The sequence below is a fragment of the Rhineura floridana genome, chromosome 2 (assembly GCF_030035675.1).
Source record: "Rhineura floridana isolate rRhiFlo1 chromosome 2, rRhiFlo1.hap2, whole genome shotgun sequence".
NCBI classification, from domain to species: Eukaryota; Metazoa; Chordata; class Lepidosauria; order Squamata; family Rhineuridae; genus Rhineura; species Rhineura floridana.
Window position 1 is genome coordinate 75603968 of NC_084481.1, and position 27089 is coordinate 75631056.

Here is a 27089-nt window from a genome sequence, read left to right on the forward strand (position 1 = left end):
AAGTATTATTATTATTATTATGCAGTAAGAGGTACATGGTGTGGGGCCCCAGAAAGGGTTTTTTAGTGGCAGCTCCTCATACGTGGAACTCCTTACCTACAGAGGTCTGGCCCCATCTCTCTATAGTTTTAGGTAATTAGTTAAGACACATCTTTTTTGCCAGGTGCTCAGAGGAAGAAAGATCTATTTGCTGTTGCTATTATTAATAGGTGTTATTCAGTGATTTGTTATATGCTTTTAAAGGAATGTGTTATTTATATTGATTTTATGTATTTTTATCTATTTGCCTTGCTGTAAACCATCCTGTGGCTTGTGCAAAGGGCAGTATGTAAATTGTCTAAGTATATTTTTAAAAAACACCACTGAGGCTGTAATTCAAACCCCACTTATGCTGGCTGTGATGGGGTTTGGACTGAGCAGAGGCATCCCTCCTCTTGTTGCTGCCAGTCATCCAGCCTCTGCCACTGCCAGTGGAGTGATGCTTTTGTCACTCCACCAGTACAGACTTTCCCCTTTTGCCTGCCAAATGTCCAGATGGATGGAAGACCTACTGACGGTATCCCCACAGGCAGAGCCCAGCAGATAGCCCCAAAGTGGGGCATTCCAGGTGTGGGGGTGGGTTGAGCCAGCCAGGGATCTGCTGGACTTTTTAAAAACTGCTGGGTGCATAGGCTCCACACACACACACGCAGCTTGTTTGCTGCTAGTTAAGACAAAGCCTGCTTTTCCTAAATAAAGGAATTCACACTCTCTAAGGGGGCCAGGCACTCATTTTGCATAGGAATATGTAACTTTTTGAATTTTGCCACCTAGTTTTAGAAGGTAAAACTAGAGCATCTAGAAGGTAGGAAAGGATTTTTCCACCCTCTTATCTTCCTCTGTCACCCCCTCCTCCTTTCACAGATACCTAGAATGTTACAAAAAAGAGAAGGGTTTTAGCCCATTCAGGCCATTTTTTTATCACCATCATCATTATCATGCTGTAAGGTGAGGAACTTCCTTTGCTGAGTTTCCTTTCTTGGCTGCCATACTAAGAGCCAGAGTAACTGCACTTGGGCAAATCCGATAAGTTTTAGAAGGAAACTTTAGCATGGAAACCACACATCTTCCCCGTCCATCTTTTGTTGCTGCTGCTGCTGGGTTGAGAATGAGCTGTTCATGCCTTCAGCACAACAACTGATGTCCCTAGGAGCCAATCAGCATGAAAGGGAAGTATTTATTTATTTATTTATTTATTTATTATTGCATTTGTATACCACCCCATAGCTGAAGCTCTCTGGGCAGTTTACAATGATTAAAAACATTAAAAACAAATATACAAATTTAAAAACACATGCTAAAATGCCTGGGAGAAGAGGAAAGTCTTTACCTGGCACCAGAAAGATAACAGTGTTGGCGCCAGGCACACCTCGTCAAACACCTCATTTCATAATTTGGGGGCCACCACTGAGAATGCCCTCTCCCTTGTTGCTACCCTCCCAGCTTTCCTCAAAGTAGGCACCCGGAGGAGGGCCTTGGATGTTGAGCGTAGTGCAGTGGTTCCCAACCTTTATGAGCACGGGCTCCCCTTTATAAGCTGATTTTTTTTGTGACCCCCTCCCCCCAGGGAGGCAGGCTGGCTGCCAGGAAGGAAGGGGGAAAGCAGCCTTTCTTTGCAGGCTTGCTTCTTTTTGCTTCACAAAAAGCCCTCTCCTCTCATTCTAAGTAAGGGCGTTGCCAGTAGCGGCAGTGCAAGGAGACAGGAATCAGTGATAGTAATCCCCTCTTCTTCCTGGTAGCTCCACCCTCAGCCTCCTTTGGCATCTGCCATGTATTTTATAGGCAGATGCCTGCCCTTAGTGCGCCTGAAAGACGCTCTGACGCTTCAGCAAAAGGCCTCCCCTCTCATTTGGAGCAAGGGGGAGGTGTCATCTGCAGTGACAGTGGAAAGCAGACAATGTAGAAGGAGTGAAGACTTTTAAAAAATAATAATAAATAATTCATTTCTTTACTGTTCATGGCGTCCTCTGGATTACTTCGCAGCCCCCCTGGGACTCCCAGCCCCCAGGTTGGGAACCACTGGCATAGTGTATGGGTGGGTTCGTGTTGGGAGAGGCATTCCATCAGGTATTGTGGTCCTAAGCCATGTAAGGCTTTATAGGTTAAAACCAGCACCTTGAATCGAGCTCGGAAACATACTGGCAGCCAATGCAAGTGGGCCAGAATTGGTTTTGTATTTTTGAACCGTCTAGTCCCTGTTACCAATCTGGCTGCTGCATTTTGCACAAGCTGCAGTTTCCGAACTGTCTTCAAAGGCAGCCCCATGTAAAGTGCATTGCAGTAATCTAACTTAGAGGTTACCAGAGCATGGACAACTGAAGCCAGGTTATCTCTGTCTAGATAGGGGTGTAGCTGGGCCACTAGCCAAAGTTGGTAGAAGGCACTCTGTGCCACCAAGGCTCCCTGAGCCTCAAGTGACAGAGATGGTTCTAGGAGAACCCCTAAGCTACAAACCTGCTCCTTCAGGGGGAGTGCACCCAATCCAGGACAGGTTGGACATCCACCATTCTGTCAGAAGAACCACCCACTAGGAGCATCTCAGTCTTGTCTGGGTTGAGCCTCAGTTTATTAGCACTCATCCAGTCCATTGTTGCAGCCAGGCACTGGTTCAGCACATTGACAGTGGTTGAGTCACCCCCTTTTACTCTAATTGGCTCTAATCACCAGGAAAGGACAAGGAAGCATGATAGAAGACTCTTCTCAGCGGCCAACACTCTCCCCTTTCATGCTGAGTGGCTTGTAGGATGTTGGAGACATAGGGACCCTGCTGGGACCTGGCTCCCAGAAAGATCCCGTGAGACCATGGATGACTACACCCCTATCAAGCAGTCTATAAATTTTGTTAAATAAAATAAAATAAGAAATTGAACTCAGGTGACTTGCATGTGTATATGCATGACCAGAACTGAGCTGCATATATTAAATATTAAACTTTTGTTCCCTTCTTAACGTATTACACTAAGCTTATAATTCTTTATCCGCTTACCTGGGAGTAACCCCCAGTGAACTCAATGAGACTTACTTCTGAGTATACATGTATAGGATTGCACAGTAAAGAAACAAATTAATAATTGTTCCAAACATCAAAGAACTTAATATGTTTGATCTGTATGGCAACTTGAACATTACATATTAATGACCAGGATAAAATGATGCCATCCTGGGCTCCTTCTGGGAGGAAGGACAGGATATAAGTAAACAAACAAACAAATAAATCTTACTTGTGGTTGATTAATTCCCCTGTTTTTGAGATACAATCAAGTTAAAGAACAAATGAATATGCAACTAAGCCATATGGGAAAATATCTTGAAGGCTTTAAATTATCCAACTAATTAGCTGGCAATATCACATCAAGGATAGCTGTAAAGTAGGCTAGACTTTTAATGTAAAGGGAGCTGAAGAATTGGATGTTCATTTATTAATGTCATCAATAATAGAGGAGCTGAAAACCTGAATATAAGCATATGTTGACCACATTTATTTCTGAAAAACATTCATGGAAATCAACATCAAGTAGATTTCACTTTATAACATTCCACTAATTCTCATAATAATCATATTACTATGGATGTCACCATTTGAGGGGATTGGTAAAAAGACCTGGTGGAATGGAGAAAACCAGTGGGATACGGTTATCCCTGGATATAAACTATATCGGAAGGACAGAGAAGGACGTATTGGTGGCGGAGTCGCTCTATATGTGAAAGAAGGCATTGAATCCAGCAAGCTCGAAACCCCAAAAGAGGCAGACTCCTCCACAGAATCGTTGTGGGTGGTGATACCGTGCCCCAGGAGGGACTTAATACTGGGAACGATCTATCGTCCCCCTGATCAAAATGCTCAGGGAGACCTTGAGATGAGATATGAAATTGAGGAAGCATCCAAACTAGGAAATGTGGTAGTAATGGGTGACTTCAACTACCCGGACATAGACTGGCTGCATATGTGTTCCAGTCATGACAAAGAAGCAAAGTTTCTAGATATTCTAAATGACTATTCCCTAGATCAGTTGGTCATGGAACCGACCAGAGGGACGGCAACCCTGGACTTAATCCTGAGTGGGGACCGGGACCTGGTGCGAGATGTAAGTGTTGTTGAACCAATTGGGAGCAGTGACCACAGTGCTATTAAATTAAACATACATGTAACTGGCCAATTGCCACGAAAATCCAACACGGTCACATTTGACTTCAAAAGAGGAAACTTCACAAAAATGAGGGGATTGGTAAAAAGAAAGCTGAAAAACAAAGTCCAGAGGGTCACATCACTCAAAAATGCTTGGAAGTTGTTTAAAAACACTATATTAGAAGCTCAACTGGAGTGCATACCGCAGATCAGAAAAGGTACCGCCAGGGCCAAGAAGATGCCAGCATGGTTAACGAGCAAAGTCAAGGAAGCTCTTAGAGGCAAAAAGTCTTCCTTCAGAAAATGGAAGTCTTGTCCGAATGAAGAAAATAAAAAAGAACACAAACTCTGGCAAAAGAAATGCAAGAAGACAATAAGGGATGCTAAAAAAGAATTTGAGGAGCACATTGCTAAGAACATAAAAACCAACAACAAAAAATTCTATAAATACATTCAAAGCAGGAGACCATCTAGGGAGACGATTGGACCCTTGGATGATAAGGGAGTCAAAGGTGTACTAAAGAACGATAAGGAGATTGCAGAGAAGCTAAATGAATTCTTTGCATCTGTCTTCACAGTGGAAGATATAGGGCAGATCCCTGAACCTGAACTAACATTTGCAGGAAGGGATTCTGAGGAACTGAGACAAATAGTGGTAACGCGAGAGGAAGTTCTAAGCTTAATGGACAATATAAAAACTGACAAATCACCGGGCCCGGATGGCATCCACCCGAGAGTTCTCAAAGAACTCAAAGGTGAAATTGCTGATCTGCTAACCAAAATATGTAACTTGTCCCTTGGGTCCTCCTCCGTGCCTGAGGACTGGAAAGTGGCCAATGTAACGCCAATCTTCAAAAAGGGATCCAGAGGGGATCCTGGAAATTACAGGCCAGTTAGCTTAACTTCTGTCCCTGGAAAACTGGTAGAAAGTATTCTTAAAGCTAGATTAACTAAGCACATAGAAGAACAAGCCTTGCTGAAGCAGAGCCAGCATGGCTTCTGCAAGGGAAAGTCCTGTCTCAGTAACCTATTAGAATTCTTTGAGAGTGTCAACAAGCATATAGATAGAGGTGATCCAGTGGACATAGTGTACTTAGACTTTCAAAAAGCGTTTGACAAGGTACCTCACCAAAGGCTTCTGAGGAAGCTTAGCAGTCATGGAATAAGAGGAGAGTTCCTCTTGTGGATAAGAAATTGGTTAAGAAGCAGAAAGCAGAGAGTAGGAATCAACGGACAGTTCTCCCAATGGAGGGCTGTAGAAAGTGGAGTCCCTCAAGGATCGGTATTGGGACCTGTACTTTTCAACTTGTTCATTAATGACCTAGAATTAGGAGTGAGCAGTGAAGTGGCCAAGTTTGCTGATGACACTAAATTGTTCAGGGTTGTTAAAACAAAAAGGGATTGCAAAGAGCTCCAAAAAGACCTCTCCAAACTGAGTGAATGGGCAGAAAAATGGCAAATGCAATTCAATATAAACAAGTGTAAAATTATGCATATTGGAGCAAAAAATCTGAATTTCACATATACGCTCATGGGGTCTGAACTGGCGGTGACCGACCAGGAGAGAGACCTCGGGGTAGTAGTGGACAGCACGATGAAAATGTCGACCCAGTGTGCGGCAGCTGTGAAAAAGGCAAATTCCATGCTAGCGATAATTAGGAAAGGTATTGAAAATAAAACAGCCGATATCATAATGCCATTGTATAAATCTATGGTGCGGCCGCATTTGGAATACTGTGTACAGTTCTGGTCGCCTCATCTCAGAAAGGATATTATAGAGTTGGAAAAGGTTCAGAAGAGGGCAACCAGAATGATCAAGGGGATGGAGCGACTCCCTTACGAGGAAAGGTTGCAGCATTTGGGGCTTTTTAGTTTAGAGAAAAGGCGGGTCAGAGGAGACATGATAGAAGTGTATAAAATTATGCATGGCATTGAGAAAGTGGATAGAGAAAAGTTCTTCTCCCTCTCTCATAATACTAGAACTCGTGGACATTCAAAGAAGCTGAATGTTGGAAGATTCAGGACAGACAAAAGGAAGTACTTCTTTACTCAGCGCATAGTTAAACTATGGAATTTGCTCCCACAAGATGCAGTAATGGCCACCAGCTTGGACGGCTTTAAAAGAAGATTAGACAAATTCATGGAGGACAGGGCTATCAATGGCTACTAGCCATGATGGCTGTGCTCTGCCACCCTAGTCAGAGGCAGCATGCTTCTGAAAACCAGTTGCCGGAAGCCTCAGGAGGGGAGAGTGTTCTTGCACTCGGGTCCTGCTTGCGGGCTTCCCCCAGGCACCTGGTAGGCCACTGTGAGAACAGGATGCTGGACTAGATGGGCCACTGGCCTGATCCAGCAGGCTCTTCTTATGTTCTTATGTTCTTATGGATCTGCCACTTAAGTCAAGTTCACTTCTTTTTAATGGTGCTATTTCTCCATCTTTAGGAAAATAGAACAGTCCAAATAATAGGATACTATCTATCTAATTTTTCTATACCATCTATCTAATTTTTCAATATTGCTAAATAAAGACTCATTTTGTGAACATTTTATCTACCTGTGAAATGTTCTCCCTTTCAGTGATCTTTTGGAGGGATTTTTTTCCCCAACTGATTGGAGCACTGCAGATAAATGTCTCACCAGGTACATGCAGCATTTAAGAAGTGACATCATTTGCAGTTCTTTACAACCCTAATTAGCTGTAGCTCCTGTACCATTCTGTTACTCATAACATCTCTCCATCTTCCTAGTAACCTAAATGTCATGTAGCCAAATCTAGTTTGCTACATGATAATGTCATTGTTTCTAGGACAAAGTAGGGCATTTGTTTCAAATTGAAAATTGTGCTAGACAAACTACGAAGAACTGGTGTGGTAAACATAAGGTTTTGAGAGTTTTTCAGAAAATAATTTTGAACTCCAAGGTCTTTTTTTTTAGCATGGAAGATACTGTCTATAGAATATTTTGCCCAGACCTTTTTTATTTGGTCTCTTTTGAGGATATTTGGCCTCTTGAGGATTCTTTGTTGTGATCATGAGCTGCATGTGAGTCTTAACGGTATTTTTCTGCAATAAGAGGTAGTACTTCTGAGAATCCCAGTAGATTCATAATGACACTATGTGATGTTTCCTCAACGTGAAACCAATGAGTGACATCACTCAAAGAAATTCTTCCAGCCACTGCAGTCCTTGGAATTCCCATTGCCAACTTCAGGACCATGAAACGTGTGGTGGTAGTAACACAAAGGGTGAGATGGAAGGGAATGTTTCAGGACATCTTTCCCCCTCCCTCAAGTTGTCCTATGTAAACCTGCCTGAACCCTACAATATAATCAGAGGTTTATTCTCTTCATGTCTCTTCTGAGGGACCACCGGGGGCTGACAACAAGAGAACTGGCCTTGTCAGTGGTGACTCCCCAAATGTGGAATGCTGTGCTCAAAGAAGGACATCTGATACCAATACTGTCACACTTAAGTACCAAGCAAAGATGTTCCTGTTCTCCCAAGTATTTGGATGTTAATGTGGACTGATACGCAGTCTGTTCTGGTGTTCCTCGAGATGGAGTAGGATATTTTCTTGTTATTGTTGGTGGTGGATGACCACATTTAGCATTTTTAAATAATTATTTTATTTGCTGTAGCATTTCTTGTTTTATAGTTTTACCTATTTTATGTTTTTTATTTTAAATATTTGTGTAAGTCATTTTGTATTTTACATAAGGTAAGGTGCTTTGAGATTTCTTTATAAAAAGTAATGAACAATTTAATAATTAATTGATTAATAATAATAATATATACCAAAGAGTTCTTAAGAGCCCTGTCAACTAATTATTGATGCTTTTGTTCAAGTTCTTGATTTACTGTATAATCATACAGTTCTCCTACATTATACTATATTTGGAGCCATTTCTTTTTAATTTGTAAGTGTGTGGAGTTAAGTCCTTTTTAAAACTTTCCCTAAAATCCAGACATTTTCCCATTCTATGTGTAATAGATTTGCACATTCACCAGTGCCTTCTGGAGAAGTGTTCACAAAAAACTGCAACTGATGTTCCACATGATGGGCAATAATGCTTGAAACCCTGTAGACTGTTTCAGTCACCTGACATAGCTCCTTGTTTGTATATAAAAGCATCAGGATGAGAGCCATTTTGAGAATTGTACCCCATTGATAGAATGCTTGTTTCCTTTGGAAGTATACTGAGCTAGTTCTCTATTGGCCTTCAGAAAGCAATTAAAAGCATATTCCCTGGTGGAAACTGATATTTTTATACAGTTTTCACATGACTCAAACATTGCACAGAGTAGGCATTTGCACATATTATCCTCTGGGGGCAGGACAAAGTATCAACTAGCACTTTGCTTCATTTTTTGCCCTTTCCCTCATGAAGAGTGATCTCCTAGCCCAATCTTACAATATGGTACAATACAGGAAAGATAAAAATACAATATAATAAAATACACAATGAGAAGTGACAAAAGCATAAGCACAACTTTTTAAAAAAAATATTCTTAGTCATATACTGTATTCAGGATATTCTTATATGTATATTACAAACCACATAAAAGTTTCAGGCAGGTATAAACTCATGTATACTCACCACATCAAGACATTGGGTGGTTGTTATTATCTATTAGTCTAGAACATTAAGTTTAAGGAGGTTATTAAGCCTGGTGTGCAGAGGGCAAATTGTCACAAAACCTACTGATCCTTGAAACTTAGCAATGAATAATTCCATTATCTTTGATGGTGTATTGTACTTATCCAATTGCAATTCTCTTTTCCCATCAATCAGCTGATAAAGTGCTGACACTGACCTTTAAAGCCCTAAATGGCTTGGATCCAAAGTACCTCAAAGAGAGTTTAAAGAGTTTTTACTGCACTTGGTGATTTTTGTGTTGAAAGCTATTTGGTGGGCCTGATCTAATGGATGGAACAGTAATATAAAATCTTTCTCCTCTGCCATCAACCTAGCTATATCCACACTTGGCGTTATCCACACTCAGTCTAGGAATCCCAATTGCCTCTTCTATTCTTTTGATGCCCTGCTAAGGCCTATCCCTGCCCCTTCCTCAGTGTCTGCTCAAGATTTTCCTTCTTCAGTGCTTAAACTCAATCCATCTACACTGACCTCTTGTGAAGGAATTGTACTTTCAGCCATTTTGTGTTCAACACTTGAGTTTTTAAACGGCTGCTTTCAGTGTTAGAGATACAAAAGTTCACAGGAAGGTTAAAAGTATGTTTGGCAAAGTTCTGCATATGAGGATTAAAAGTTCACTGGAAGAAATTTTGCCCAGGAAGCATTAGATGTTTAGACTAAGAACCTAGCAATTAAGTTATCCTTCTGATTGCCTAAAATCCAGTGGGTGGGAGATTTTCTGCCTCAGGTGCCAAAGTAATTTGGCTGCCCTTTACTAAGATTCATCTCGACATGTGTCAGTGTGTGTGTGCATGCCATTTGCTGCTTCACTTCAAGCTGGCCGTGATCCTTAGTATCTGATTTTGCTGTGCCCCATATAACTCTGTCAAGAAAATCATATTCAAAACTACAACTCAGCAATCCCTGTAGATTGTTTCCAGTTGTATCATTCAGATGATGATAAAGCTTTTGTCAGTGGAAGCAATTTTTTGTGATTCCCACTCTCAACTGCAGTCTACCTTCGACTCCTCCGAATCTCTTCCAGTGGGTTAGGGAACCCTCCAGAGCAAATGGAGGGGAAGGGTCTGCAGGGGAAGTGCGAATTTCTGAAAATTGTTTCCCTTCCCATTCCACTGACAGAAATCTCAGCTGAATGACATTGTTGGATGAAACCCATTGTATTTTATTGAACATGTGTCCACTAGGGACAGTAGAAAAAAATCTGGGTAATTTTTTGGAAAAAATAAATGTAATATTATTGTTTTCTGTTTGTTATCTTTTTTGTGTTACTATATTGGTGATGAACTAGTTACAGTAGCAAAAACTCCATATAATGAGTTGGATCTTGAAATACAGTAGCAGAAGAAATTATTGCAGTGGTGCTGTTCTGTGAACTGTTGTACAAGAGCTACTGGAAGGCATTGTGTTATACAAGACCGTGTGTGGTATTCGATGCTAGTCCTACTCAGAGTAAACCCATTGAGGTTAATAGATATGACTTACTTAGGTTCATTATTTTCATTGGGTCTATAGGACTATATAACACCATATTCATTTATTTGCCATATTTCTAGGCCACCCATAATTGAAATTCTCTGGGCAGAGCACATAAAAATGTAAAATACAATGCAAACCCATGAAAAGAAAATTACAGTATAAAATACAGCAAATCAAAGGTAAACTAATACAATTAAGCAGAAACAGATCTTAAAATTTCAACAAGCCAGAAACCTGGTAATCTTTAAAAGCTTTTAAAGGGATACAAAAAAGGGCTGCTATGTAATCTAAAAAGCCCAAGTGAATTAAAAAACAACAACAAAACTTGTGCAAGAAAGTGCAATGGAAACACACCTCTGAATTTCCACTGCCTTTCTCTTTTCTCATACAAGAGTCTTCAACTAAGTCAGAAAAAAACTTCTGCTTAAGGAAGGGCACCTCTTGAGTTAATCCATTGATTCTTGTGGGTGGGTCTAAAATAAACACCATCCCTTAATGATCTTACCCTATGGCATAGATAAAGCGTATGCAATACTTGCAAAGAGGAAAGACTTCAAATTCATTGTGGGGGAGAATTTCCCTTGGCTTGTATTTACAGGCATGTTTTTTGGGATGTCAGGATCATATGCGACAATCTATTTTATAATAAACTTACTGCTCCTTGATGAGTACAGCTAGAGTGTGCTGAAAAAGAAAACAGAAGCAAAATAGGTTGGAGATATTAAATGATCATGCTGCCAAATTCCAGCTGAAATTGCCTTTTAAGGATATAGTTAAACAACTGTTCGGTTTTTACCTGACTTTATATATTGTGTTTACTGTCCGTGCGTATATATGCACTTGGAGGTAGTGATGCTCTTCTTTGCATTTTATGGTTTGCAGTAGATAGTAAGAATCCTTCTCTTTAAAGTATCAGTAGCAGAATGAAATTAGCAGTTCCATTAATTTCTATTCAAATAAGGCCATTTAAACAAGTAATGGGTTCCCAAAAGCTTTGTAGTGGTCAATGAGACTATCATTGTTTTTATCAACAAAGAAATGTGAAACAATTACTTTAGCAGGATAATTAACAGTGCATTTTATTTTATTATGAAACTATAAATATAAAGTATCAGCGAGATTTTTTTACACAAATAACTTGTTAATGTAATAGAGTCCTAAATTCTTCCCTGTGTCATGACACAAATGTGATTATTTTCAACATTTAATGTTCTTCTAATCCTAATAATTTCCAAATATACATTTATTAAATAACAAGAGGTACATGAACGGGACTGCCAAAGGATAATATCTCTGTGGTGTACCATGGGAATATGAATGCTTATGTATATGTTCGTGTCTCTGTGTGCATCTGTGTATAAATATTTTAAAGTTATTAATCACTAAATAAATTACAATCAGATGTATTAGCCTCAACAGAGAGACAATGAGGAGAATATTTTTTTAAAAAAAGAATTATCATGCAAGATAATATAGTCTGGTTCCACCTTTTGCCTTTTTCAATTTATTTCTAATCATTATGCCAAAAATCAGGGAAAGCCTTTTAGACACAAAACCACCAATAAATTTATGAGAACACACTTGAATCTATGATATCATGTAAGCAATTTCTCTTTCAGCTGTTTTCAAGAGAACTGCAGTTTCACATTTCTGCTGTATATCATTATAATATAAAGAACTACACTTAATATTCAGTCATTGCAAAGTTGTGATATAGAATCTGCAGCAAAACAAATTATACACACCCACACCCACCTCATATTGTTTTCATGCCTATGACTGCAGCAGCAACAGGTTTTGACTTACCTTACAGGTTACTGTAGGGGTTAAACTTAATAATGCACGTGAACTACGTTGAGCATATGATATTGCTCAAGATATGAAGATATATTGCCCGCACACACACACACACTCCAGAATGAAGGCACATGATAACCATATGGGGTAAACATAGCTTTGTTAATAACAGATCAAACAGCAGCTTAGAAGTGGTGCCAGTGCAAATCAAGCCAGCTACCTTAGCCTGCCAAATGGATAAAGAAAGGACAAATCCACCTGGCACAGGCCAAGGGCCAGCAGGTTGCCTGGTCCCAGCCATTCACTGCCTCCCAAAGAGTAGATGAGGGGAGACCACAAACAACTTCTCCAGGTGGTGGCTAAGGAGGAGAGCTCTTAAAAAATATCCTGGATTCAGATAACATGCTAAGCAAATTTTTACTTAGCTGCTGTGCCACACTGTGCTAAAAGGCCCAGAGAGGAACAAAGTGGCTCCTTTCCGGGAGCCAGCATGTTCCAGAAAGCCATAGTTTGGCTTAGTGTAATGTGTGAACTTAAAAGTACATTTTTAAAAACCAGAAAGAATACCCATTGCTGTGATTGGGATGAGAATAGTATGTGTCTGCAGGTATTTGTGCTTGTGGATTTGTGTGTGTGTGATGACTCTGTGTGCTGTCTGTATGGTATGCAGGCATAGCAAATACCATATTTATTCATTTATATTTAATGCACTTACACACACAAGTGCATTAAATTTGTGCATCTTTTCCAAGGTGTTATAGACGTAGAGAAATAGAAATCAATTGTTCGCTTGAGTAGTCTGCTATTTGAGGTTAGTATTAAAAATAAATAGCTGAAATTATCTTCTGTAGTTCTGTAAATAATGTACTTATTTTGGGCAATCCAACAGTGTTCATCCACCAGAGAATTGGGCATAATTGGTGGAATGGGCTTTTCTTTCCCTTACAGAAACCCCTTTCCCAGATCTGCTCTAGAGGGGTTGCAGGTGGGAAGGGAGAAAGGCGAAGTCCCATTGCACAAGTTGAAATCTGTTTGCATGGCACTGGATGCTGCCATGTGACTCTTATACCTTAGAAGTGGGGCTACAATTGAATATAGTAATATTTTAAAATAGCTAGAAAAATAAGCAACGCTTCCATAACATGTTATGTCACCTACATCATAAATCATTATTATATGGATTTCATCTCTTTCCGAAACTGGATTCTGTCACTCCCTCATTTAATATGTGTAGACCTATTGATTTAACAGGACCTGTCATGGATTTCTTCAAAAAGGTGAAATTGTTAAAATTGCTGTTCCATAACTTCCTGTTCTTGTTTAGAAATTGGATTATTTCTCATCAGTATTTCAGGAACTTAGGTTCATTAATTTCAGTGGGTCTACTCTGAGTAGGACTTAGTTGACTACAACCCAAAGGAAAAATAATGGGTGAAACATGTTTGAAGAGATGTAAAGATTTATTTATTTATTAAATTTATATCCTGCCCTTTCTCCCAGTAGGAGCCCTGAAATGGCAGTAGGAGCTGCCATTCTAATTTTCCACAACGCCTCAGAGTGCCCAATGTCATGTCACTCCAAGGCTTTGTGAAAATTAAAAAGGACGCTCATAGACTGAGCATGGAAGATCCCGGGCAGGTGTCAGCACATGTGCTAGAGTAGGCATCTTTGCCCAGTGTCAGCTGTGGTGCCCTGACAGCTGCTGCAGGAGGCTTGGTATCGGATGACTGGTTAAGGCTTCAGGGGAAAAGGTGGGATTGAGAGGAATTTTAAGGAAGAAAGAGAGAGAGAGATTGCTATCTAATGCCATGGAAGCGAATTCCAGGCATAGGGCAAGCAAGGAAAAATCAGAATGTTTTGTAAAAGTGGAGACATAATCCCCATGCCATTTTTGTAATCTAGAATTTTGTCTAGTGTGAAAGTACACTGCCTAGAGCTGGGGTTCTTAACCTATAGTTCATGGACCTCCAGGTGATCCATGCATAGTCTGTGAACCGAGCGCAAAACAAATAAATCACCAGTGCAATAAAATAATTGTTTTTTTTTATTTATTTATGGGAGTCCATAGCTTTCATCAGATTCTCAAAGGGTCTGTGCCCCCCCCCAAAAAGGTTAAGAATAATTGGCCTAGAGGCTCTTCTGATTAAGTGGTCTTTAAATCTTTCTCAGTAAATAAATAGGGTGGTAGAGTTGGAGGACCAAAGGTCTTACTAGTGTAGGAACAAGAAGGTTGTGTTTCCCTAATATGATTATAGTGATAGATATCTGAGCATTTTTAGATGATCAGAGATTAATTTATTTTTTATGATATTGCCCCATGTTCTTTTCTATTATGCAATTACAGTCCATATGCACAATAAAAAGTAATTAAGTTCTGTGAAAACACAGCTGTTCATTTCTGCTGTTTACAAGTATACAGAAAAAGATAAGATTATTGGGGAACTCCTGGTCCAAATAAGGCTGAAATAATAAGACACTGTAACAAATAGAGGAATAGGTGAAGGAATAAATGTTTTTAAAAGCTAGGAAAAATTAGCCACTCGTTGCAGGAAGATCATTTTTGTATAATCCTATACTATTGTATAATAACACTTCAAGGCCTGTACATAAAGGAATCCAATATAACGGTTCTATTGGATTCTCACATCCTTTGTGTGTAGTCTCCTTATGACAAAGACACACAATGTCAAATTCCTATGGGGCATTGTTGTTGTTTTCACAAGAGAATGGAGAAATTCAAGGCTCTGCATTGGAGCCCACTGGTGGGTGGGTGTTGTTTATTTTATTTATGCATGATTTCCCATGAGGCACCCCAAAGTGATTTACAATATTATTAAAACACATATGAAAGTGATACATATATAGAAGAAGTTAAAGCAATCACCTATATAAACTATATATTAGCCAAGTTATAGTTATTCCAAGTTATTCTGGTTTCCCCCTATCCTACTCCCTTGCAATGATATTGTGGACACTTAAGCATTGCAGCTGTACACATATGCCACTCCTAACCAGGGCTGGTTCTAAAGGGTGGCCAAGTGGGGCACTGGCCCGAGGGTCCCTGGAGCTACAGGAGCCCCTGAGGGGCTCCTCCGTTCACCTACTGTGATCCGCGGCAGCAGCTGCAGGTCACAAGGCATGAGATTCCACCTGCCCACCATTCCCTCACCTCATCTACCTGTCTGCTGCCTTTTAGCATTGCCCTTAATGAAGATGGCGGCCAAGGTTTCCCTAAGGTGCTGAAGCCCCTGCCACCATCTTGGTTGATGGCAGAGGTGCGAGCGTGTAGTATGCACACATGCCATCAACCAAGATGGCAGCGGAGGCTTCATCCCCTTAGGGAAACCATGGCCGCCATCTTGGTTAATGGTAATGCTAAAAGACAGGCGACAGGTAGGTGGGGGGAGTGGGGAGCCGCATGTGTACATGCGCACTCATGTGCACACACACACCCAGGGCCCAGGGAAAGCTGATGCTGAAGGGCCCCGGCATGCCTGGGGCCAGCATAGTGATGGGGGACTTCAACTACCCGGATATCTGCTGGGAGACAAACTCTGCAAAGCACAAAGCCTCCAACAAATTCCTGATGGGCCTTGCTGATAATTTCCTCTTTCAAAAAGTAGAAGAAGGAACAAGGGGATCGGCAATCCTGGACCTGATCTTAACTAACACGGACGAATTGGTCACGGGAATTAAAGCGGTCGGTACCTTGGGGGAAAGTGACCACGTAATGCTGGAATTTGTGATTCTGGGGAAAGCCAAAGAAGAATATAGTCAAACATGGACCTTGGATTTCAGGAAAGCCGATTTTAGCAAGCTCAGGGAAATGATGGGTAGGATCCCGTGGCTAGATAGACAAAAGAAAAAAGGAGCCCAAGAAGCGTGGGAGTTCATGAAGAACGTATTACAAAAAACGCAATCGCAAACAATTCCAAAGAGGAAGAAAAACGGAAGACATCGGAAAAAGCCATTGTGGCTACACAGAAGACTGGTGGAGGAGGTAAAAGTAAAAAAGAGCATGTATAAAGAATGGAAGGAAGGACGCATCACCAAGGAAGAGTACCAACGAGCGGCTCGGGCTTGCAGGAATAGCGTAAGGAAAGCTAAAACCCAGAATGAGCTGAGGCTGGTGAGGGAAGCGAGGAACAACAAAAAGGGGTTTTTCAGATATGTTTGAAGCAAGAGAAAGACCAAGGAAATGGTGGGACTGCTGCTCTGTGAGGATGGCAAAATGTTGACAGATAACAAGGAAAAGGCAGAACTGCTCAACACCTATTTTGCCTCCGTTTTCTCCCAAAAAGGGAACAGTGTGCAACCTTGCATCGGTAGCAATCTCAGTAAGGGGTCGGGATTGCAGTTCAAGATTGATAAGGAGATAGTCAGGAAATACCTAGTTAACCTAAATGAGTTCAAATCTCCAGGGCCTGATGAACTGCATCCCAGAGTATTGAAGGAACTTGCGGATGTACTCTCGGAAACTCTTGCCATCATCTTTGAGAAATCCTGGAGAACGGGAGAGGTGCCGGAGGATTGGAGACGGGCAAACGCCGTCCCACTCTTTAAAAAGGGTAAAACAGAAGATCCGGGGAATTACAGGCCGGTCAATCTGACTTCAATACCGGGAAAGATATTAGAAAGGATAATAAAAGAGTCCATTGGCAACTATCTAGATGACAATGCTGTGATTAGTAGGAGCCAGCATGGGTTTGTCAAGAAAAAATCCTGTCAAACTAATCTCATCTCTTGTTTTGATCGGGTCACTAGCCAAGTAGATGGTGGAAATGCTGTAGATGTCATCTATCTAGATTTCAGCAAAGCGTTTGACAAAGTCCCCCACGACCTTTTGATTAGCAAACTCGTCAAATGCGGACTACATGGAAATACTGTCACGTGGATTCACAACTGGTTGGAAAACCGTACTCAAAGAGTGGTCGTCGGTGGCTCTGCTTCGGACTGGAAGGAGGTTTCGAGTGGAGTGCCACAGGGTTCTGTCCTGGGGCCGATACTCTTCAACATTTTTATCAATGACTTAGACGAGGTGGAGGGAAGCCTTATGAAGTTTGCGGATGATACAAAACTGTGAGGGATAGCTAACACAATGGAAGACAGGAATAAAATCGAAAGGAACCTGGATAGACTAGAAAATTGGGCTGAAATTAATAAAATGACATTCAATAAAGACAAATGCAGGATTCTGCATTTAGGCCACAAAAACAAAATGCATGGGTACAGGATGGGAAATACCCGGCTTAGCAGTAGTGCGTGTGAGAAGGACCTTGGAATTGTAGTGGATCACAAGTTGAACATGACCCAGCAGTGTGATGCTGCGGCAAAAAAGGCAAACGCGGTTTTGGGATGCAGAAACAGAGCTATAGTTTCCAGGTTGAGGGAAGTAATAGTCCCACTATATTCTGCATTAGTCAGGCCTCATCTGGAATACTGCGTTCAGTTCTGGGCGCCTCATTTTAAGAAAGATATAGACAAGTTAGAGCGGGTTCAGAAGAGGGCGACGAGGATGATAGCCAGTATGGAGAACAAGTCTTATGAGGAAAGGTTGAAGGAACTTGGCATGTTCAGTCTGGTGAAGAGAAGGCTGAGGGGCAACATGATTACACTCTTTAAGTATCTGAAGGGCTGTCACATAGAGGAGGGTACAGATTTGTTCACTGCTGCCCCAGAGGGTAGGACTAGGTCTAATGGTTTTAAGTTACAGGAGCGTAGATTCAGATTGGACATTAGAAGGAACTTCTTGACAGTAAGGGCAGTTCGGCAATGGAACCGACTGCCTAGGGAGGTGGTGGGATCCCCTTTGCTGGATGTCTTCAAGCAGAGGCTGGACAGCTATCTGCGGGAGATGCTCTAGCTGTGGATTTCCTGCTGTGAGCAGGGGGTTGGACTCAATGGCCTACAAGGCCCCTTCCAACTCCATGATTGTATGATTCTATGATTCCTAACTAAACTGAAAAGTGTCTTATCTTGGTTCAGAACAGGTCCCTGATGTCATAGTTGCTACTCTGATGGGAGAAAAGTTGTATGGCCTCCACCCGTTCTGTTTCTTTTCCTGTCCTGCTTCTTTGCAAAGACTGGGCATTTAAACATTGCAAAATGTAGAATAAAGTGGAGGGATATTAATTGGACTAAGATCTGGAAGAATAGGGTTAAAATCACCTCTTGGCCATGAAGCTCACTGTGTGACCTTGGGGCATTCACTTTCTCTCAGCCTAGCCTACCCTACCTCAGAGGTTGTTTTAAGGATAACATGAGGAAAAGGAGACCTGTGAATACAACCTTAAGCTCCTGGGAGGAAAGTTATTATGGAGATAAGCATAACATTGATAAATAAATAATGATAATAATAAAAAGTCTATCCCCAGCCATCTGCTGCTCATTTTGAATTAGGGGAGAGGTTTGGAATCAGGAAAAAAGTCCAACATAAAAATCAAAGGAAAAAGAATCTGGAACACAGCCAGGATTTTCAGGCCTACAAACATTAGATGTTATATGTAGATCCTCAGCAAATCCAATGTGTTGCTGCCTGCTGGGACAGGCTTGCCTGGGTGAGCTATATAAGCAGGGTGCAATCCGCAAACCAGTACTACATAGAACCTCTGCACAAAAGGTGATATTCATGCTAGTCCTATTCAGAGTAGACCCAGTGATTTCTCATCGGAACCATATTCGTTTTTTACTAGCATTTTAAATTTGCCTAAGTGTTTCATTGTTTTTAATAATACTTTATCATAACAATATGATAAAGTGGATCACAGTGAAATTTTAGCAAAATATCAAAAGTACCAGCACCTTAAACACTTGACAAATTTATCATGACAAGCTTTATTGGAGTAGAGCACAGATGTGTTATCCTTTGCATTCCATGAAAGTTTATGCTAACCTTTAAAGTGCTACTGGACTATTGTTTTATTTTTCGCTCTGAGCTATGATTAGTTGGCTACCCCTTTGAAATTGCACCAGAGTAACATACCCAAAACATACAATGAGCCTGTGGCAAAGAGGAGGAATTTTAAATTAGGTCTCAAGATCCTCCAGCAGGCAGGTTTTTGTTTTTTAAGTGTAAAGACAAGACTCTTGCCAATTGACTTCAGAGATAGAAAATATGCAGGCAATAGTCTATCCAATCAAAGAGGATGCAGCCAAGGAGGGGGGTTAACTATTAGCAAAAACCTACGCTTCCTAGCCTCCTATAACAGATCTGAGCAGAGGGAGGTGTGATATGAAATGATTATCTTCAGAAATAAAAGGCATGGGCAGGTACAAAGCAACCCTGTAGCCAGCTTTCCTAGTTAGATGGGGCAGCCATTTTTCTACAAGGGGCATTTGGGGGGAGAGGCACATAGTACCAGCCAATCCCCCCTCTTCACTTACTGGTGGTGTGGATGTGAGGGCCAGGCCAGGGGAAGGGAAAAGCAGTGACCTTCCCCTCTCACTCCTTCTCCATGCAGAGTGTATGTTAACTTACATAATGGGTCATGTAAAGGTCAAGTTAACAGAAAATGTAGTATGAACACCGGGAATTAAATGACTGGCATATTTTTTGTTTCATAAGAAAAAAGGATGTTAAGGATACAGTGAACAAGTATCAAAATGTGTTAACTACTCCTTAATGGTCCCTCCTTATAGTCTTGTTCCTGACCTTTACATTTTCCTTCTTATTGGACAATCAAGGGAAAACGTTTTAACTGGTTGCTATATAAAGGACTAACTAAGCAACTGGAAACTAATTGTGGAAAGCAATTGATTTTTTTTAACTGGTTGCTGGGTTGATTTTTCTACTCAGATATCCACAAAAGGCCTCATGCTGAGCTGTATACTTTGGGAAAATCAGAAATTAGCCCCGAGTTACAGCCTAGATGGCCATTCAGCCAGCTAACTGCAGTGTGCACAGCAGGGTTTCTATTTCTGTAGGGCTGTTTTCATCCTTTGCCATCAAATACTCAAGAAAAAGAAAAAGAAAAAATATCCAATCTGATTATGAGTATAATAAGTGCTTTAAAAGAGTAACATGTAACTTAGGGTAGATATTTTTTCAGATCAGTTTAAGTTATCTATTTATTTCACTCGTTATCAATAAGCACTCATTCCTGCTCTGCTCATCATAACAACTGCAGAATAAACAAACTCTTATTTCTTACTGCAGGCAAATAAACATGTTTCTTTATTGCTGTCTGGGTTGAGAACACACTGAACCTGAAATTGAAAAGAAGAGAAAAGGAAAGTCCAAGGGGTGAAGTCTAACTCTACTCCACAATACAAATATTTAACTCTTCAAGAGTCATGTTCCTATACAGGCTTTTTTTTCAGGATCACTTAAGTAACCAGCATGGTTAATGAGCAAAGTCAAGGAAGCTCTTAGAGGCAAAAAGTCTTCCTTCAAAAAATGGAAGTCTTGTCCAAATGAAGAAAATAAAAAAGAACACAAACTCTGGCAAAAGAAATGCAAGAAGACAATAAGGGATGCTAAAAAAGAATTTGAGGAGCACATTGCTAAGAACATAAAAACCAACAACAAAAAATTCTATAAATACATTCAAAGCAGGAGACCATCTAGGGAGACGATTGGACCCTTGGATGATAAGGGAGTCAAAGGTGTACTAAAGAACGATAAGGAGATTGCAGAGAAGCTAAATGAATTCTTTGCATCTGTCTTCACAGTGGAAGATATAGGGCAGATCCCTGAACCTGAACTAACATTTGCAGGAAGGGATTCTGAGGAACTGAGACAAATAGTGGTAACGAGAGAGGAAGTTCTAAGCTTAATGGACAATATAAAAACTGACAAATCACCGGGCCCGGATGGCATCCACCCGAGAGTTCTCAAAGAACTCAAATGTGAAATTGCTGATCTGCTAACCAAAATATGTAACTTGTCCCTTGGGTCCTCCTCCGTGCCTGAGGACTGGAAAGTGGCCAATGTAACGCCAATCTTCAAAAAGGGATCCAGAGGGGATCCTGGAAATTACAGGCCAGTTAGCTTAACTTCTGTCCCTGGAAAACTGGTAGAAAGTATGATTAAAGCTAGATTAACTAAGCACATAGAAGAACAAGCCTTGCTGAAGCAGAGCCAGCATGGCTTCTGCAAGGGAAAGTCCTGTCTCAGTAACCTATTAGAATTCTTTGAGAGTGTCAACAAGCATATAGATAGAGGTGATCCAGTGGACATAGTGTACTTAGACTTTCAAAAAGCGTTTGACAAGGTACCTCACCAAAGGCTTCTGAGGAAGCTTAGCAGTCATGGAATAAGAGGAGAGTTCCTCTTGTGGATAAGAAATTGGTTAAGAAGCAGAAAGCAGAGAGTAGGAATCAACGGACAGTTCTCCCAATGGAGGGCTGTAGAAAGTGGAGTCCCTCAAGGATCGGTATTGGGACCTGTACTTTTCAACTTGTTCATTAATGACCTAGAATTAGGAGTGAGCAGTGAAGTGGCCAAGTTTGCTGATGACACTAAATTGTTCAGGGTTGTTAAAACAAAAAGGGATTGCAAAGAGCTCCAAAAAGACCTCTCCAAACTGAGTGAATGGGCGGAAAAATGGCAAATGCAATTCAATATAAACAAGTGTAAAATTATGCATATTGGAGCAAAAAATCTTAATTTCACATATACGCTCATGGGGTCTGAACTGGCGGTGACCGACCAGGAGAGAGACCTCGGGGTAGTAGTGGACAGCACGATGAAAATGTCGACCCAGTGTGCGGCAGCTGTGAAAAAGGCAAATTCCATGCTAGCGATAATTAGGAAAGGTATTGAAAATAAAACAGCCGATATCATAATGCCATTGTATAAATCTATGGTGCGGCCGCATTTGGAATACTGTGTACAGTTCTGGTCGCCTCATCTCAAAAAGGATATTATAGAGTTGGAAAAGGTTCAGAAGAGGGCAACCAGAATGATCAAGGGGATGGAGCGACTCCCTTACGAGGAAAGGTTGCAGCATTTGGGGCTTTTTAGTTTACAGAAAAGGCGAGTCGGAGGAGACATGATAGAAGTGTATACAATTATGCATGGCATTGAGAAAGTGGATAGAGAAAAGTTCTTCTCCCTCTCTCATAATACTAGAACTCGTGGACATTCCAAGAAGCTGAATGTTGGAAGATTCAGGACAGACAAAAGGAAGTACTTCTTTACTCAGCGCATAGTTAAACTATGGAATTTGTTCCCACAAGATGCAGTAATGGCCACCAGCTTGGACGGCTTTAAAAGAAGATTAGACAAATTCATGGAGGACAGGGCTATCAATGGCTACTAGCCATGATGGCTGTGCTCTGCCACCCTAGTCAGAGGCAGCATGCTTCTGAAAACCAGTTGCCAGAAGCCTCAGGAGGGGACAGTGTTCTTGCACTCGGGTCCTGCTTGCGGGCTTCCCCCAGGCACCTGGTTGGCCACTGTGAGAACAGGATGCTGGACTAGATGGGCCACTGGCCTGATCCAGCAGGCTCTTCTTATGTTCTTATGTTCTTATGTTCTTATGTTCTTAAGTAATTATCATTCATTCATTGGCGATCACTCATGGCTGAGTAAGATTGTCTTCCAAGATAAGGTCTTTGCTTGGAAGATGCCTGTGCATGAATTTGTTTTATGTGGGGAGATCGGCGCACACGATCAACACACAATCTTGACAGAAAAAGGCTTTGATCCAATGGCATGGATACCATGACAATTGGAAGTCTTTTATCTGCTGCAGCCTTCATCCGCCTTCACAGCCATTGTAAAGTACACATTGTTATCCTCTGCCTGTTCTGCCATTGAGAACTTTATAGGGTGATTGTAATAATGAAAAATCCACCGACAGGGAGTCTTGAGTGAGCAGACTTTTGGTTGTTCTTCCAGATGAGGCTTTTGTTGTGTGCTTGCCCAGTCTTATTCACTGAATTTTTCAGAGGGCCCTATTCTAAAATTGCCCCTGTTCTTAAAACAAGATATCATTCTTTAAATGGAGGATGCCACTGTCTGTCATGTCACAAATTAAAAGGACAATTTTAGAAAAATAATCCTAGAGGGGGGCAAAGCACAGATAGGGGGGCCAATGCACCTGTTTGTTCCATCCAGACTACAGGACTGGTCAGTGTCAACATGTGGATGTTGCTGGAGGATGTGTAATTTGGGGGGGGGATTGGAGCCATAAGTAGGAACTATGAAGTGCAGAGGAACCTCTGTATTTCGTAAAATGATTCTGCAACACAACAGAAACTTCAGCCTGAAATATAAACTTGTGAGGATAACATGGGGGAAAGGAAAACCATAAATTCCACCTTCAATTCCTTAGAGGAGGTGGCATTCATGGTTCTCCTTATTCCCCATTTTATTTTCACAATAGCTCTGTAAGGTAAGTTAGCCTGAGATACAATATTTCTGTTGTATTCCTGTTTCAGAACTATAAGAAATCCCCCATGAGCTTTGAGTGCTCCAAGCAACCTGCATAAGCACCTCTTCCAGAAACAAAATGGAAAATTTATGCCAAGTACAAACAATACAGGCGTCTAAGGAAGCTATTGTTCTCATCATGCATCTCGAGCTCACATCATTTATTGCTGGCTCAAAGAAATTACCTATCCTAGCATGCCTTTGGAGATCCCAGCTAGCACAGTGGGACTCTTTCCCCCATGACCTCCCCAGATCTGTTCTCAGAACAGAAACAGGGGAAGGAGAGGGGAGATAATTCCATCCATCAAGCAGAAATGTGCTATGTTGAATACAACCCATTGTCTGAACTAGGCCATGTTTATGCCTGTTCCACAGCTGTAGTGTCAGGTAAGTTACAGTGGAAATATTTTTGTGCAAACTGTAGCATTATTCCAATAGTGTTAAAAGAAGATTTTAATATTAGGAAGACTTTTTGTCAGTTCTTAAGGCTTCAGTTCTGGGAGTCCCATTGAACTCAGTGGGACTTACTTCTGAATAGACATATAGAGGATTGCACTGAAAGGATGTTAAATTTTGGCATATGTTATATATTATTGTAGATGATATTATTTGTACATGCTGATCTTTTAAATTATAAGCTGCAAAATCCTAGGGGTTTCAATTTGTGCACAGATTGTCTCATGCATTGGTCTTTTTTTGTGCTAGAACAACAAAGTGGTGGGAAAAGTCACAAAACACTTAGCAACTCCACTGTGGAATATGTTCCAAGCAACCATTTTAATCATGCTAAAATAAAATTAGAATCTGTCTGGAGGAGTGTTTCAATGTATGCCTTTATTCCATAACACGTATAAAACAGTTGGAAGCCCTATTTGAGAAAGTGTTATTTATTTGTGTGCACACATGCACTGAACAGACATTTTTTCTACATAATTAAACAATGATGTATTTTCTACATTTACAGATATCAACGATGGCTGTAATTGGTTTACAGTGCCATCTTCTCCTCTGTTTGCTCCACAACTATTGCTATTTATCACACAGCATTAGGAATTGCTGGGGTTGAGGATATTAACACCTTTTTGTTCTCACAGGTCTTTTAATTATAATGGGCACATTTACTTTAGTTCCTTTAGATCTTTGCACTAACGTTACTTCCCTCACTGGTTTTATGCTTGCGTTGAATTGTTTTGGTTGTTGTTTAGGCTGTGGTGATTTATTTATAATTGGTTTTACTGGTTTTGTATCATTTAAAATTTGAATTGTATTATGAATGGTCTGCAACCCTCCCAGAAAACTCAGTTATATGGGCAGTAGATAAATGTAATTAATAAATAACACATTCTGCATCATCTTTCTTTGATGATCAAGAAAAGCAGCATGTGTGCTGTAGTATGAGTGGGAGGTTGTGGGTTGTAGTAAACCCAAGACAAAGCTTACAATCATGCCATTTATCATCAGTATTAAACTGTGTGAACTGCAAGCCCGATATCAGCATCTGGAATGCTGGGGCAAATGCTGGGGCTGATGGGCTCTAGAGAGCCGCATGTGTTAACACTAACCTCCCTTTTTTATATATGTGTGTTTCTTTAAATAATAAAAAAGGCCCAGCACTCTGAAGAGAAATGTCATGTGGTGTCACTCCAGCTGGTTTGCAGCTTGGCAAGTGTCTGGGGGAGGACAAAGATGGTGTCATGCTTAAAGCGTGTTGCTGAACCAGTGCTGGGGAGGCAGGGATGGGATGCTACCATAAGAGCCAATTGGCTGGCCGCTTGGTTGTTGAAAGAGCTTGACCCACAAGTGGACCTGAAGAAGAACTAACTCCCTCCTGTTTGCTCGTGGGCTATTCAAAGGGCCCACTCCAGCCTCTGCAGCCATTCTGGTAATGAGCTCCTGCCATGATTCTTTGAGTAGGTGGCTGCTGTGGGGCTGCAGATGTGCTGATCCTACAACTGGGTGAAAACAACCTTGCCAGGAGGAAAGGCATCAACATCATCCTCACTGCCACTGAGCACCTCAACCTCCTGCTTTCCTCATCTGATGGTCTTCTGGTCCAACTTTCTGGAATGCATGAATGCAGAGGACCTCACTCAGCTGGACAGAACCCAACAAAAAATTAACACAATGTTGGCCCATTCCACGTGAACCCTAGGGGGCAGTGTGATTCAACACCCAGCTATTTTCTTCAGGAACTCAGAGCTGTGTCCACCTACCCTTGGCTGTCATGGAGATCTGGCTAAGCAACATTCATGAGGCCCTTTCTGATTGGTTGCAATCACTTTAGGATTTGGTGGTGAGCCATCTGGTGGTTCCCCCTGGCTCCTGTGGCAAGAATTTGGCATTGGGCAGGATCCTGATCCAAGAAGGTGGGGTCATGGTCCACAGCTTCCTTTTTAATGGCATTCCCCATTGCCCTTGCTTGGGGGGACATGATGGGTAGAGACACCTCCAGTTGGAAAGGGCTTCCAATAATGGTCCTTTCTATTGGGGAGCTGAGGTGGACACAACTCCCTAGGTATCCCCCACAGCACTTGAAGCTGGGGGGAAGGTTCACACATCTCACAGCAGGCGGGATGTGTGATGGAAGACCCTGCCCTATGCCAACATAAATCCTCCAGTTGCTGTAATAAATAAAGGGTCGTGGCCTGTTTTACCCTATGTCTGTCTCTGGTCTCATTATTTCACCACCTTCACCCTCAGATGAACCTCACGCCTGGGTCCACAAGTGGTTGATGGAAAACCAGAAAGAGCTATCCTTTTACATACTGTTATTAAACTGAAGAATTTTCTTCCTGTTGCTGAACTTGAAAATACTCATTGGTGTGTATGTTAAACCCTTTACCCTCTTCTCTAATTTAGATTTACATTTTTGAAAATAACATCTATTATCAGCCTGATGTAAAGAGTAGCTCATTGCGACTGACGTCCTCTGGAAAAGAAGGAGTTGTGTTTAATGGAATTGCAGACTGGTTATATGAAGGTAAGTTGCACAAATGCAACTTTCTGATGAACACAAAGGGCCTACATACGTTCAATTTTTCCAGGAATAATATGTTCATTATAGGGCAAGGCTGTGGATTTTTCTTCTACATTTATTGTTTTCTTGCAAAATTGTCTGCAGTTGTAACACAGACTGACTTTTTGTTAGTGATCATTTAAATGGTCAAAATCTTGTTTATTTTCTTGCTTCAAGACAAAACAATTATATGGGGAAGGGAAGGGAAGGGAAGGGAAGGGAAGACAAAGAACATAAATTATTCTGAGTAACACATTTTTCAGTGGCATATTTGCAGAAATTGTTTATGATTATGGTGTATTTTTTTAAAAAAACTTCATTTTGTATTGCATCACAGATACTTTACTATGATTACATACAACTTAATTTTGATACAAAGAAGTATAGAGATGCAAAATAACAAGGGAGGCACCCAGTAATCTGGGATATACAGGCAAACTTTAAGAAAGTGTGGTTCATACAGGGAAGATAATAAGTTGAAATTCTTGTTGGAATTTTCCATTTCTCCCTGCAATATCTCAATTTATATTTTTCCTGAGTCTAAAAGGGAGAGGCAGTCATTCCCTGCAAATTGACATGCACTTCAAAAACAAAACAAAAC

The 27089-nt window shown here is 41.0% G+C and overlaps 1 protein-coding gene across 2 annotated transcripts in view; it reads left to right on the top strand.

Moving 5' to 3' along the window:
- The window catches only part of DPP10 (dipeptidyl peptidase like 10), a 503938-nt gene that overhangs the window by 386021 nt on the left and 90828 nt on the right, over window positions 1–27089 (top strand). For both annotated transcript variants that reach the window (XM_061612954.1, XM_061612953.1), the window contains exon 8: window positions 26332–26452. In XM_061612954.1, coding sequence (XP_061468938.1) covers window positions 26332–26452 — 121 coding nt within the window. The remainder of the gene's footprint in view (window positions 1–26331; window positions 26453–27089) is intronic.